This window comes from Passer montanus, unplaced genomic scaffold (genome assembly GCF_014805655.1).
Source record: "Passer montanus isolate IOZ18808 unplaced genomic scaffold, ASM1480565v1 scaffold143, whole genome shotgun sequence".
NCBI lineage: Eukaryota > Metazoa > Chordata > Aves > Passeriformes > Passeridae > Passer > Passer montanus.
In genome coordinates, this window is record NW_024361275.1 from 355,495 (window position 1) to 370,576 (window position 15,082).

Sequence of the window (15,082 nt, forward strand, 5' to 3'; positions counted from 1 at the left end):
CTCCTGTGACATCCCACCTGGATTACTGCATACAGTTCTGGCATCTCCATCATAAGAAAGACACACAAGTGTTGGAGGAAGTGCAGAGGAGGAAACAAAGTCGGTAAGAAGAGTGGAGAACCTCTCCTATGAAGACAGGCTCAGGAAGTCAGAGCTGTTCAGACTGGCACAGCGAAGATTGTGTAGAGATCTCACAGCAACCTTCCAATATCTGAAGGGGCCTACAGGGAATCTGAAAGTGACTCTTCATCAGGGACCATAATAATAGGACAGGGAATAATAGGTACAAATTGAAAGAGGTGAAATTTAGTTAGATATTAGCAAGAAATTCTTTACTGTGAAGGTGTTGAGACACTGGCTCAGGTTGCACGAGGAAGCTGTGGATGCCCAGTCCTGGTAGTGTTTGAGGCCGGGCAGGATAAGGCACTGGGCAGCCTGGTCTAGTGGAAGGTGTCCCTGCCCATGGCATGGAACTAGATGGTTCTTTAGGTCCCTTCCAAATCCTTAGTATTCTATGACTGTATGATTGTATAATTTTAATGCATCATTGCTGTAGGTTACTATAGCACACCTCAGCATCCAGATTCCAATATCCTAACATGAAGGGAAGAAACAGAAATTACATGATCCAGAAGCTCAGGAAGGAGTCAGAGTCACTGAATTGTGATTCCTACATATCCAGTTATTCATTACTACATTAGCCCTCCCTGTCTATTTAACTCCTGCATTCTCCTGGGACACTGAGCTTGTCAGTGACACCACACACCTTGGCTGACTTAAACCTAGTCTAGAGGATGAATCTTTTGCATTTGTCAGCAGGTCTCTTGATTAGGGAAAAGATAAAGTGCACACTGTCTCCCTTCCAGTCTGGGCTGTCAGTTTTCCTTCATTGGAAATTGAAGGTTGGTGCACAGACGGATCTTTATCTGCTGTGGAATATGGATGAGTCCTGGAAAGTCTTCTGCCATAATCTGAGGATGGCTATATCCAAAGAATTAAGCTGAACAATTACGTTATGAATACAGGTGGGCAACTGTTTCAGAGCCAAACACTTGAATAAATTATGCCAGAAGCTTTTATTTATAGCAATTTTATAAAAGTGCTTTTTCTTTTGTAGACTGTACAACAAATTTCAATCGATAAATCTATTTGCTTGCTAAGGGACTCCTTGCCAGCTTCTGAACCACAGTGAAAAGAAGTTGCCCAGACTGTAAACTCCGGGTGTGACCAGCTGTTGCACACACAAAACCTGGATGGGATTTTAATTCCAAGCACAGCCATTACTGACTGCCACATTCAGATTCACTTCTGCAGTCCCATCCAGCAGACCCAGTCAGGATTGAGAAGGCACTAAATCCACAGACGCACACACCAGTTCTGCTTAGTGGATATTTTCAGGCCCTGTTCTGAACAGGGAAAGAAGCAGGATGAGATGAAAGGGCCGGGTGGGTGGGGAAGGGTGACAGTTAAGGAACACATTTCCTCATTCATCACCTGCTCCCGGCTGAGCAGACAGAGGTTTCTTACTGCTGTGACACCAGGTCACAGCCTCAAGTTTTCTACTAATTCAAACTGCCTGGATTCTCAAGGTAGATTAGGTCACTCCTAAGGAGAACATGAAGGAGCTGAGATGAGGTGAAGAAAAACTGGAGGCACCACGAACTGGAAGCACCACAAACAGCAGTGAGAGAGCTGGGGTCCCCATTGCTGCAAACAAGCAGAAGAGCATAACTTACCTGGTGGTCCATGGAGTTTAGCTTTTTTTACTGTAAAGAGAAAAAAGGAAAAGAACAAAATAAGAGATTGTCAGTGAATTTGTCGTGCTACAGTTTCCTTTGAGTTAAAGCAGCACAGTGCATCTTATTAACTGGACAACATCCCCTGCACAGTCCTGGTAGCTAAAAATTCACACTCAGTTAAACAGATCTGGAGACAAAAACTCTGTTGTACCCCACAGCAGCTCTCTAAAGTCACGCATTTAAAAGAACAATCGCAAGCTTAATGTTTGGAAAGCAATGTGATATGTCTAATGCAAAGCAATCTCAATCACTCCTTTGCCACCAGAAGTTACTGCTGCTTAGCAAGATGTCATTTCATACCACCTCACTCACAAGGTTACATACAAACACTCTAGAAAAAATAAACAATTCTTTATAAACAAAGAAATTCTCCAAACACGGTATAGCAGAGCACAAATTGAAAATCATCCAGCCTGAATAGCAGCTCTGTAAGTAGCTCTATACTATGACATTGTCAATTAAATTCAATAAGCCAAACAAACAGCAGTGTAAACTCAAATGTCATTTTTACAACCTCTACTCTGTTAATTTAATTCCAGGACAGTATTTATATATAAAAATAGAATTGTTAAAACATAAAACAGTATTGGCTCTTATCTCACCAGATGGAGAAGGTCCATGTCTACCTAGGGGAGATTTTGTTTACATTTCCCTTTTGCAAGCTCATATCCTCACTAGAATTGCTACGTGTAAGCACTAAGAGAAGACATCTCTAGGCTCCAGCTAGCTGTCCCAGTGGAAAACTAAGCCTAAGAAAGAAACATACTTAACAAGATAGGAAGCAAGATATACCAAAGTACAAAAATATTTAAAAGCTGGTGCAGTAAAATTTCGTCCAGGAAACAGAGCTGTCAATACTTACTGGAGGCTCACAGTGTCCAATTTTCAACATAAAAGTTCTAGAAATAAACTTTTTTTTTTACATACCCTGACACCATTGCACTCAGAGCTGCAACAAACTGTGACAACAGTCTATTGAGATTGCTATTTCAGAAATTCTCCTCTGAGAGCATTTACAGTCCAAGTAGATGCCCGCATGAAGGAAAATGCTGGACCAGCACATTAGGAGCCGTTACTGTTAAAAGGGCTGGAGCTTTCCCCTAGACTGACAAGGCCCACAAGCCTTTAGGTCCAAAATAAATTGGTTCATTTTCTCCCAGATTCAGGGCCTGAAGCACACCTGATGCTGAACGTAATGGTGCAAGCAAAACATGCAGGTCACTGTTCTTGACTGGAGATGCAGATGCTTTTAAATCTCTGTATTAGTTTGCTTAACCACTGAGAAATATGCAGGACAATCTATCCACTTTCTAGGTTCCTTTGCATACCACACAAAAGCAGATATTTCATTAAATACTGCCCTGGAGTGGGCAGGCACAAGCTAATGTCTGAACCTCCCTGTTCCCCTCCTCTGCAAGAGGCAGGAGACAAAGAAACAAGTGCATGTTTCCATGCCTGGGGAAAAAAGGCAAAAGCAGGCAGTGGACACGCAGAAAGCTTCTGCTGGCTTCTCCCTGTTTGTGATAAGCTCTACTACTGTTAGCAGGGAAGCAGAGGTAACTCCAGTGTAGAAATTTGGTATTATTTGCTGAAACAGCAGCTGGAGTGGGCCACTGGCTCCTAAACACAGAGAAGAGACACAGTCTCTGCATCAGCAATATGCAAACTAAGAGACAGATGCCTTTTGTACCTTGTGGTCACAGCTCCTAAAAATATTCAGAGGTTCCTTTGATGAAAGGCAGCAAACCCTGCACTGCCTCAGCAGCTGAGAGGGGTTGCCTGTTTAGGGCTTCAGCAAGAGCTGCCCCATGGATATCCAGGGGAAGCAGCCAGACTAAACAAAGATCACAAGCCTGCTACAGACCCACATGTCAAAAACTGAATCCTTAGCAACTTCCAGGAATGAGCACTATTGCTCTAGACAAAGTGCACGTAAATAAATTACAAAGTGCATGTAACAAATAGAACGTATAACTAAGAGCTGAATCACAAACCTGGGAGTCTCATCTCATCAGTAATTCTTTTGCTCTATCTGCAGGCCTGCATAGGAAGGACTCGAAGTTGAGTTCTGAAGCTCTACATTACTTACTGATGCATTAGGTACTCAGCATTACAGCAAAGGCTGAAAAGTCATTGCTACATGACACAGCATGAAAGTACTATGAAATCAAGCCATGTGTAACAGTACATTTTTATAACAGAAAATATCATTTTTATAACATAAAACTTGTACCACAAAATGAAATTATTCTCTAGAGCACCCAGCAACACCAAGTTTTACAGGTACAGTTGCTCCTGCATTGCCTCAAAGCAAAAACCTAAACGTAATGTAAGTTAATAGTCTAGATCAGGTATTTCCTGACTCACTCCCAGTTATCCCACAGTACTCCTGCTCTCTGGGGAAGGAGCATTTTTAAACCAGCTGGAGATGTCAAATTCTGTTCAGTTTCAAATGGTTTGCCTCAGCAAACTCCACAGCACACGAAGTGCACCCACTTGGATGCAAACACCGAACTATGCCAATCCTATGCCACTGCACAGGATGAGCAGGACACCAGGGAGGGAATGAAAGTGATAGAAAATTAGAAAGGAAGGCAAGACCTAGTGCTTTGCACTGCCATGTGCAAGCACTTCATGAAAGAGATGCACAGAGAGGCACCTGCCCTTCCTGCACACAAAGATTCATTTAATCTCCAAAAAAGACTTGAGCGTATCAGAGATACATCTATTCCACGGAGTTATTAGAAAGCAGACAAAACTTAATGTAAACATTAAATTCATCCAGAGATTTTTTTCTTCTCTCTAACCATCTCTCACCATTTTGGCGTTACTCTAATTAGACACAAAATAGAAATTAAGTTGAAGTATTGCCTGCAACTTACTAAAAAAAGAGTAAAGTAAACTAAACTAAAATAATTATTTTTAAAAGCCATAACAAGATTCCAGATGCTCTACAGCCATCACTTACAAAGGCCTGGAGGGTCAGACAAACTTCTAAAGACTAGGAAAGGTAAACACAAGCCAGAAATTAAAAAAAAAAACAAAAAAAAAAACAACCCACCAAACTAAAAATCCAGAATCACTGTGGGAAGACAGAAAAACAATAGCAGAGCATACACCAAAATATTCTTAAATTCAGTTCAAAGGAGAAAGCCTTGTTATCCACATAATTTTCAAACAGTCTGAATGTTTGTTTTTGGTTTTTTTCTGAGCAGGTGCTACATACACCAGTGAGATAATAAAAATTAAGAATGCCAAATTACTGCAAGGCTCAGAAAACACTGCTCAAACGTCCTAAGTAGGCACATAGTCATATTCTGTTAAAGCATTCTGAACACCTGCACATCGCAGATCACCTTTAACACTGGCTTGCAAAGGAGAGGAATGCAACACAGGGAGTGCCTGAGCAGATGGCCAGAAGATTACATTCTAACTAAATCCAGCACATGACTTACCACCCGGTCACTCCCCACAGTAGAACAAAACCTACATCCCTTCCCAAGGGACGATAAAGTGCCATGGAGGGGCAGTGGGAGAAATCAGAAGAATGAAAGGGCACAATTTTAATTACCACTTTTAAAAAGCAATGCAATGCTGAAAGCAGAGCATTCAAAATGCATTCTCCTGATCAGCTACTTGATAAATAGCTTCCTCCTCTATGTGAAACACAAATGCAGCATTAATGTGATTTTGAGAGCACTCTAACTTCTACGGTAACTTTCCCCAGATGAACAGCAGAATCAATACATATTTCCATTTCACTCTGCTTTTCTCACCTTTCCCAGGTGCTCAGACTTCAGTGTACAGTGACATGCAGCACTAGGTGCAAAGGTTGCTTAAACAACATAAATAAGAGACCACAAGCAAGCTACTGATACTACCCAAGACTAAGTCAACACACCAAATTCACACCCATGCGCCCTCCAGCAAGCAAGCAGAAGGGAGGAGAACCCTTCTGGGAGGGATGGAGTGGTTAGGCAGTGCTCCAGCCCTTAACTTTCTATAACTCAGCCTTTGGAAACAATTTTGCTGCCTAAACCCTGCACTAACAGCTATAGTCCACCGCAGAGCCAGAAAATCAACCCCCTCCTACTCACTTCTTCGAAGTTACTGATAAAATCCACAACAGGCTGACAACTGGCTCAAGACTGGCACTTTTAACAAGGACTGCTCTGTCCACCGAGATCCCACCTTGACACTCAAGCACCTTTTACAGAATGTGTCATGTTGGAAGAGAACACAGTGGGTCATCTGGTCCAACCTCCCTGCTCAAGCAGGGTCATCCCACAGCACAGGACTGTATCCAGAGGGTTCTTGAATACCTGCAAGGAAGGAGACTCCACAACCTCCTTCCCTGCCCTGGAGATCAAAACATGCATGCTCTCGTCTTCCACCAGAAAGTGAGGAAACCTTTTATTTTCCACTACTCAAACCCAAAAGGTGTTCCAGCCTGGAGGAAGCAGAGGCCATGAAGCGACCTCACCTGTGATTTTAGCTGTCACTGTTTTGTTTCACACTATCCCTATTAAAGCCCAGCAGCCTCAGTTATGCCATTAACTGCAATTCCAAGTGCCATGGCAGAACAGCAGTACTGACGGTGCCATGAAACTCATCTCCCTCCCTTCATAATTCCTAAGAAAAGAAAAGCAAAATAAAACAGCAGTTTGGTGGTTTTCCAAGTCTGCTACAAAGATTCAAGGGGACAAAGCCACCTTGATATTCCCAGTCTGAGACAGGTGTAAAAAGAAAGGCTCCACTGCATTCTCATACATTTAGAGTTAAATTATGTTCAGAAGGAAGATATTTCCCTGAACTAGCTCAGAGGAAGGATAATTGCACAGGAGGCCCCAGGGAGTCGCCAGCACTCAGCAGCACCTCAACAGCTTCTGCTGTAGCTGCAGAGCCCAGAGCAGTCTCCAGCTTCTCCCAGCAGAGCCGGGGCGGCTACTGCAAAAAAGCCTCCTGCAGCCTCAGGGGCCACTGAGAGACACAAGACCTAAGTCACATTCATTACTTTATACTTTGTTTTTTTGCCAGGCAAAACAAACCACTGGTTTACATATAAACATTGCTTCAGTCAAGCAGGGAAGAGAGTACTTTATGCCCCAGTATTCTCTTTGAGAATGACGTGATGGAAACACAGTGGGTACCTTCATGGACCAACAGTCCCAAAAGCTGAGACTGAATTCTCAGTACACTGGGGATAACATTCTCTTACTGCTTAATGTGAAAAGAGAGCTGGGCTGATCTGAGAACTGCTCTGCTGCCAGAAAGAGCCAGTGTGAAATGCCACTCTGCTTGGTAACTGGCAGAGAGCAGGAAAATAGCATAGATTTTCAACAGTGCCCAAAGAACTAAGAAGAATTCTAAGGACAGAATTCTTCTGATTTAGTACTTGAAACAGTCCTTCAAAAACCCATTACCTCTTTGAGACAACTGTGGGGGAACCCAGATAGCCAAGTTTACCTCAACTGAACCGAGGGATCAATCTGCCTTAATAAGTAGTCTGGAATAAATGGAATCGATGTGATATGAGTTGATTAATTTTTAATAGTTTGTAGAAATTAAAAAAAAAAGAAGCCCAACATACCACAAAGCACTCACATATTGCATTTTCCAATCATGTAGCAAAGAGCTTTCTTCAATTTCACCACTCTGTATGCCCACAGGACAGATCAACTTGCCCTTCCCAAGGCCTTGGGAACCATGTCAAACAAAGGGAAGGATATATTTCCTTCAGCAACCAGCCATTATTCACATTACTCAAGGATTCTTCTCAGGAAGGGGGTGGGCAAAAGAGAGTTTTTAATCTGTAGTCTGTGATAGCAAATTGATCTACCCAAGAGATTTCTGTATTGCCAGATGTCTTGAAAATGAATTAGAATCCTTCCTAATTCACATGAATTAGCATCTTCCTGCTCAGATGATCTGCAAATTCATTACCCTGTCCAGAGGCACACAAAGCTACTAAGTTTATTTGATTTATGATACAATTTCCAACAAACAGCTTTCTACCAGCCACTCCACCCTTCCTGCCCACTGGACAGTGACTGATAGCAGCTGGGACATGTGACTGCTTGCAGGGTTTTCCAAATCTCTGTGCTAAGAGGACACATACTCACATACTCACATATTCCCATTCAAGGTTCAGCACCATTTCATAGATGACTTCCAGGAAAGCACTACATAACGTACACATCCCACACTGCCAAACCTCACTAGATGCTTCCCTGTTCCTCTGTAAATTCTCTGGTCAGTTAAGATCCAGGCCTTGCATGCACACGAGAGTCACAACCTGCAGGAAGAGAGCACCCCATTTGCTCCCCTCCACAGTCCAGACACTCTGCAACTTGGGGCTCACAGCTAAGCCCCAAGGGGATTTTGCTGCATGTTTCTGCTTACTGAACTTGACCCCAACATTTATTTCTTGCTAGAATTTTCACTTGTATAGGATAAACTTTCATGAGCAAATTATTAAAACCAAAGCAGAAAATGCTTAGCATTTGTATCTAAAAGCTATATATTATAGTCTTGTCTAAATCTCTATTACTGCCATAGCCTGTGAACATCAGAGCAACACTGCACAGTGACTGGATATCTGGACTGTTCCCCACTGTTTCATGCACATGAACTTGGGAGAGCTTGCAGGACAATATGATGGCAAATCTACACAAACCTGAGCAAGCCCACAGTTAATACACTGTGCTGATCCAGAAAATGAAAGATACATACAACTATTTTGCTCAACCGTCCAGATCCCCTCAGTGAAGTAGGTAATTTTACACCTACAAACATTGTCACTTTTCAACTCAGCTTTTGCATAAAACTTCGTAAATATGTACAGCACAGCTCAGCTTGCATCATAGCTTCATAGCATTCCACTTCTTCCATCCCCACCAAAATTACTACATAACGTGAACAGAACAAATTTAAAAACTGTGTTGGAAACCCCTTCTGTCATTTGCACATATTCCCCACGTTCTCACAGTATACCTAGAGGAGCATATAAACTCTGCAAATCTTTTGGCAAGAGCTGTTCAGCTGTGGGGATTATTTTATAGTAAAAGTCGGTCCTCATCAGCAAAAGAAGCCTTCTTTTGGTTCTACTTCTCTAAAAGGTATTTCATGCAACAGAAGGGGTGACAATTTACTTTCTATTCTGGTTTAATGTACTAGGCAGTTAATGCAAGTAGACTTCTGAACACTTTCAATGACAAAATAGATTTAGACAGTTAAGAGACACATCTGGGTCTTGTTTACAGGTTAATCTGTTACCAGATCTGATTTGACACACTGACTTAACATCACACAGGTTTTCAACTTCCTAAACTGAAGGGTTTCATAGGTATTCTTGTTTGTTGCATACCTCAAGAACTCACCTGACTGAAATACTCCTTGAACTATTTCACCAACAGAAATTCACAAGTGAAGAAAAACAGTACTGAAATTTAAAAAAAAAACAAAACAGTGCTGCAGAAGATACAGGGATTGCAGCTGTGAACAGTTTTGGACAGAAAAATGAAACTTATCTCAAACACAAACATTTTTACTAGAGAACTACAGAACAGGAAAAATCTAACTCAAACTACACATGCAACTTGTAGAAAAAAAAAAAAAACAAACAGTGCTGCAGAAGATATGGGGATTGCAGCTGTGAACAGTTTTGGACAGAAAAATGAAACTTATCTCAAACACAAACATTTTTACTAGAGAACTACAGAACAGGAAAAATCTAACTCAAACTACACATGCAACTTGTAGAAAGCTACTGTGACAGAGGACCAATTGCAAAAGAAAAACTAAAGAAGTCTGCATCTGATTCCTTCCTTGACACAGTCCTCAGACTGCTCTCCCAAATTCTTACATCAGTATTTCTCAGGAAAGTAGTATCAGGATGCAAGGTCAGACTATTTTTTGTTGGTTTGAGAACAATATTTGAAGTAGAGCAACTAGGACAGGGTTTACAGAGAGGAAGGGAGGGAGGAGATTCACAAAATAACAGGTACCAAAACCCAGAAGTACCCTCATCTCTGAACTTCTAAGTAAATATGTTGATTTTACTAAAAAGCTAGCACAGAACAGGATCTACACTGCCAAAATATATGAATCACACCATGACCATTCAGCACTGCATAAGAAATCCAGCATGCAGATCATTTTATCCAAAAAAGCCTCAGGAGATCATAACAATAAAATGCTTAAAACATTGATAAGCTATTTGGTAAACCACAGCTCAAATTTTTATTACATTAAACATTAGCACTTAGTGGAACTTCTGCTTTGCAGTAGAAGCTGCAAGAAGTTTACTTACAGCTGATTCCAGAAACAAGCTTCCTGAAAGGCAGTAGGAAGCATTCAATTGATTTCAGATAAAGAGCAGCTGAAATAAGCAGGACATTATTGTTTTTTCTGTCCAGGAGCAGCAGCAGGGGGGAAAGTGTATTCATGAACCATACAGCCAAGTAAGCTAGAATCAGATGCTGGAAGCAGTAAAAAATTAGGAACATGCAGGTCTTGAATTTTCCAACCTCCTGAAACAGATTTGCACTGCCAATGTATCCAGAGTGTCAACAGCCCATTAAGTATTTTCCAGTTTTTACATTAAATATATTTGGAACCAGAAAAAGTGCAGCATCTTCTACGTCCAGGCAGCTTGTATGGTGAAATGCTGAGCAGGAGAGAGAAGAGGAGGTGGCAGTTGAGGAGTGGAATTCCTAACACCAGAATACTCTTCCAGAAATTCCCATCACTGCAGATGCTCTTCCAGGCTCTGAGAGTATCTAACCCTCTTTCTCCTGCTTGCACAGTCCCCCAGTTGAGCTGGCATGCAGGTGGTCTCAGGACACTTCTCTGGCCAGCAGGAAACAGACAAATCCCCAGAGTTCAGGTTATCTTTCAGGTAATTACAACAATGATCGAGAATCATAAGCCAACTTCTGTCTGTTTGGGACTTGCTGAAATGACAGCCTACCAGTGCCCAGACAAAAATCTTTCCTCTACACAATGCATCTCATTATTGTCCTTAAAGGCTGTGCACAAAGCACTTGCTCCAGCTCTCAAGAGCCCCACAGCCAGTGCTGGAGTATAAGGTGCCTCCAGCCTGCACACTACTCTGCAGAGAGCCCTTTCCTCATTACTCACCTTTCCAACTTATCTAGCAACAATCACAATCTCAGTGCAAACTGACAAGTTAATTCCAGCAAGGCAAGAGTCAGCATCCTCAGATGCTTATTCAGAATTGTGCTTTGCTCCTTCATAACCTTCCTGCAGACACATTAATATGTACCTGAAATTTCACTTTGCTCCTAGCTGTCACCTCAACAGCCACCTGCCTGAGCCAAAGGCCCGAGCTCCAAGACACAGTGGACCATTCAAACTACCTTCAGATGGTTTTCTTCACTGAGAAAAGGCTCTGAAGTGTCAGTCCTATTTCTCGTCGAAGCACCACAACCAAGTAACACAAGAATAATCACAAGCAAGGTGCCACAGAGACCCTTTTTGCTGTCTCACAGATGTTTGCCTTCTGGTTACTGCATCTCCCCCTACCAGCACCATCACAATGCCAGTCAGATTTGTAATTAATTGTCCCCAAAACATCGGTTCCTTCAATAAGTTTGACAGTCTCACTGCTCAAATTAGATGCTAGAGCTCCAAAAAACCACCTTGACATCAATGACATCTTGCACTTGGGTCCCTAACAGATGTCTTCTGCCCTGTAAACCAAGGGGCTCCTTCTACACCATCAGCAGGAGTTTGTACTAAGAAAAACCATACCATGAGAGTGAGGGCTGCAAAACAATGAGATACATTAGCCTGTATCTCATCCATACAAATATCTAGACAATTGCCAGAAAAGAGCATGACATGATGATACAGCAGTACCTACTCTACAAATTAATATGCCCTTAGGCTTAGGACCCAGGTGACATTTTTGAAAGTAGTTTCATACAGTCTGTTCTACCACCAAACCTCCTCCATCACCAACATAATCAATGCTTAAGGTTGCCAGCAATTACAGGTGAATTCCACTTTGGTATTTCTTCAAAAGCAAGGGGGAATACATGCTTCAGACACCTTATTTCATAGTTTTGCTATACATATATGTTGTCACTTGACAGCAATATCAGATGTTTTAAAGTAGACAACACAAGCAAACCCATATTGCTCTGTGTCAAGAAGAAAGGAGCTATCAAAGATGCAAGATGCTTTGCTACCTGTTTGACAGAGCAAACAGATGCTGGCTTTTTTAAAACTGAAGAGCTTCTTCTGCAGCCACAATACACAAAAAAAAAAATCCTTCAAATTTTGTGGGGCTCTAAGCAGAGAGCTAAGTACCTTATTACTAGCACCACCAGTGCTCAAGGGCAAACACATACACCTCAGCTGACTGAGTAATCCCTCCTGGTTTTGGCCTGACCTGGCACAGGCAGGTGAGCATCACCTCCAACTGATTGGTCTGGATCAGTTATACTTTCCTTGAGAAGTGGGAAAACAAACACAGACTGAAGTTTTGTTATTATGTGCTTACAAGACTGCTTTTGTCCAAAGTTTGCTCTCCAAGGGGCTGGGGAAGCAGAGCGTGGTGATGGAGAAATGGATTTGATACTATTTGTGTAACAGAACACCTTGCAAACAAAAAGGGAACTGAGGACTCAGCCAACTTCCCTGATTCCAGAGCTAAATCCACCTATATACATTTAGCCTACAAACATTTAAATCAGTTGCTAAAATGCACAGCTAGGAGAAATCCTTGCAACATCTATTTCTTCCTTTTTGAGCTGACCAACACAGACACATTTCTGAAGATCCACTGAAGTTCCTGCTCAGCAGCTGCTTTGAACTGAGCAGTGAGGACAGGAACAAAATCTCTTATTCAAATCACAGAGATTATAAAAGGTTAATCCTCCTGACGCTGGCAACACAGACAGCTCTGTCAGGCGACCTGGTTCCCCAACCAAGAGGTGAACTAAGCAGTAATCCAAGCTGCCACGCCTCTCCAACATTCTCCTGCAGCCTTAATATTATTAGTCAAAAAACAGCTTGGGTGCAGTGTACTAGAGCGAGTTATTTTGTGTGTGACTCTCCCAGAAGATGCATTCTGTTAGACTGTGTTTTGGTACTTTGCCTCAAGGACTTCCCTACAGGTTACTGATTTCTCCTGAACTTTTACCTGTTTTGTGATCAGAAAAGACAGCATCCTACTCCTGAATCTGTGCTTTATCATGGAAAAAAATAAACATCAAGCAAATCTTACAGCATTTTTAAATGTATAAGGTATGTACTACTGGACAGAACAGTAAAGGAGGCTTCTAATTTTCAGTGGCATAATATTCCCTTCTTTCAAATTCTGCAAGGTTGAGAAATACATTATTTTAAGATAGTGGCAGAAATGTATTATTTTAAGTTACTGGAAATGCCTTAATTGATTAAGGGAACAAAACCCATACTACTAAATTTTACACAAAACAGACTGCAACTCACATATGCCTCCAGCTGTCAAAGACTAAGGAAATATGCATAATGAAAGCCATATCCGTGCAGCAGAAGGCAGGAAAAGAGATAGACTGATAATGTAGCAAGTCTGCTAGGAGCCAGTCTGAGCTGGTAAACCGACTGATGACAAAGCAACAGCTCAACTAGTTTACAATAAAAGCTTCAGTGGGGGGAAAAAAACTCAAAGAGCAAATATAAAAATTATTTTCAAACTCCAAACATAACAAAAAACCCTTAATAGTAATTTAGAAACCAGATGAATGGAGAAGTTGGTTTCTTCAGGTTTGAGGGGAATGGGTAAGTGTATTTATTTTGAAAAAAGATACACCTCTCTGCAGAGTCATTTCTTCCAAGACACAGAGCACATGCAGCTTCTGCTCAGACACTGTACACAGAGGTATAGGCCACTTAAATTACTAGAATCTTGCCAGAGTTATTAGGTCAAATCCCACAGCCTGGTCACAGCCAAGTTGAAAGCTGCTGGAACACACAAGTACTGTGGTACCAAAGAGGAAAGAGCAGAGATGACAGAACAAACCCACTTGTGTGTTTGTCCTTTGGCGTGTGCTTTTCGCCTGTCAACAAAAGCCACCTGAGCAGTCTCCCCAGTGACTCAGGTTTCTACACTCCCTGTTCGGACTTAGTGTAAACAAGATGCACCCTGAAAAAAGAGTTGCTGACTAACCACACCAGTAGTGACTGCCACCTAATCACAGCCTTGGTCTGTTTTCTGGTAGTTTCGATTTAAGTTACAGGATTGCAAGCGCTCAGCCAACTGGAACACAGCTACTTGTGAAGCAGGACTGAGCACAAGCTTGTCCTGAAAGGCACTGAGATTAAAAAATGGTACAAACAAATATCACTGTTCAACTTCAGTGGTATAGCATATTCACCAAAAGAGAAACTCAAAAATAAAACAACAGTACATTTCTGGTGGATTCAGTAAATTCTTATAGATATGTATTTTTTTTTAAGCCAAAACATCCCACCATACTAGAGTAAATTATAAGCTTTCAGGAAAAACAGCACCTGTGTTTTCCACACTGAATAATGAAGGAAGATTGGTCTAGCATGAAAAGTATTTTAAAGTAAAATATTAATAAAATCTTATTATTATGTTACTTAATATTTACCTGTTTGGCTTCACAAACCAAAGAAAATATTAGTATCTAAGAGACAGAAATAAGTTTGACTGTAACAATTAAGAAAGAGTAGAAGAACTTGTTAGGGTATGAGTTATGGTGTAACTGAATGAGATTCCAGGCAGGAACAGGAGACCTAATAAAAAACCCACTGTTGGCAAACTATACCTCTAGCAGTCTGTTTTAATCTTCACATTCACAAACTGCTCAGACAATACTGGTTCCTGGAGGACACCCACAAATTGCAGAAATAGGACAGTCAGAAAGATTGTTGTCTAAAAGAGCTGTACCTCACAAACACATTCGCACTCACCTGCCAATACTTTTGAAAACACTGTTTCAAAACAGCCTGTGTACAAAGAACTGAATCATAAGAAGGTCTTACTACTGCCAAGGAGTGTGCCCAAGACTGTTCTGAAAGCCATGCTGCTTGCTTGCATTTGGACCTCCATAAACAATAAGGTGAAAACACACCGGGTTAAGTAAGAATCAAAACATTAACCAAAATAAACAGCCTTAGGTAAGAATTGAGTATAAGCAAGTTCCTTCACATGTAGGTTCTTTTCCTTACTATTAACGTTTATAAATAAGGAAGATACTATGTCAAAATTTTACCTTAATATACAGTTTGTCTATAGCAATTAGTTG

At 41.4% G+C, this 15,082-nt stretch overlaps 1 protein-coding gene across 6 annotated transcripts in view; it reads right to left on the minus strand.

Annotated features, from left to right (window-relative positions):
• The window catches only part of UNC13B (unc-13 homolog B), a 205,800-nt gene that overhangs the window by 177,942 nt on the left and 12,776 nt on the right, over nt 1–15,082 (minus strand). For 5 of the 6 annotated variants that reach the window (XM_039700732.1, XM_039700731.1, XM_039700728.1 and 2 more), the window contains exon 2: nt 1,737–1,766. The exons of the other annotated variant lie outside the window; for it this stretch is intronic. In XM_039700732.1, the coding sequence (XP_039556666.1) occupies nt 1,737–1,766 (30 nt within the window). The remainder of the gene's footprint in view (nt 1–1,736; nt 1,767–15,082) is intronic. 6 annotated transcript variants of the gene reach the window in all.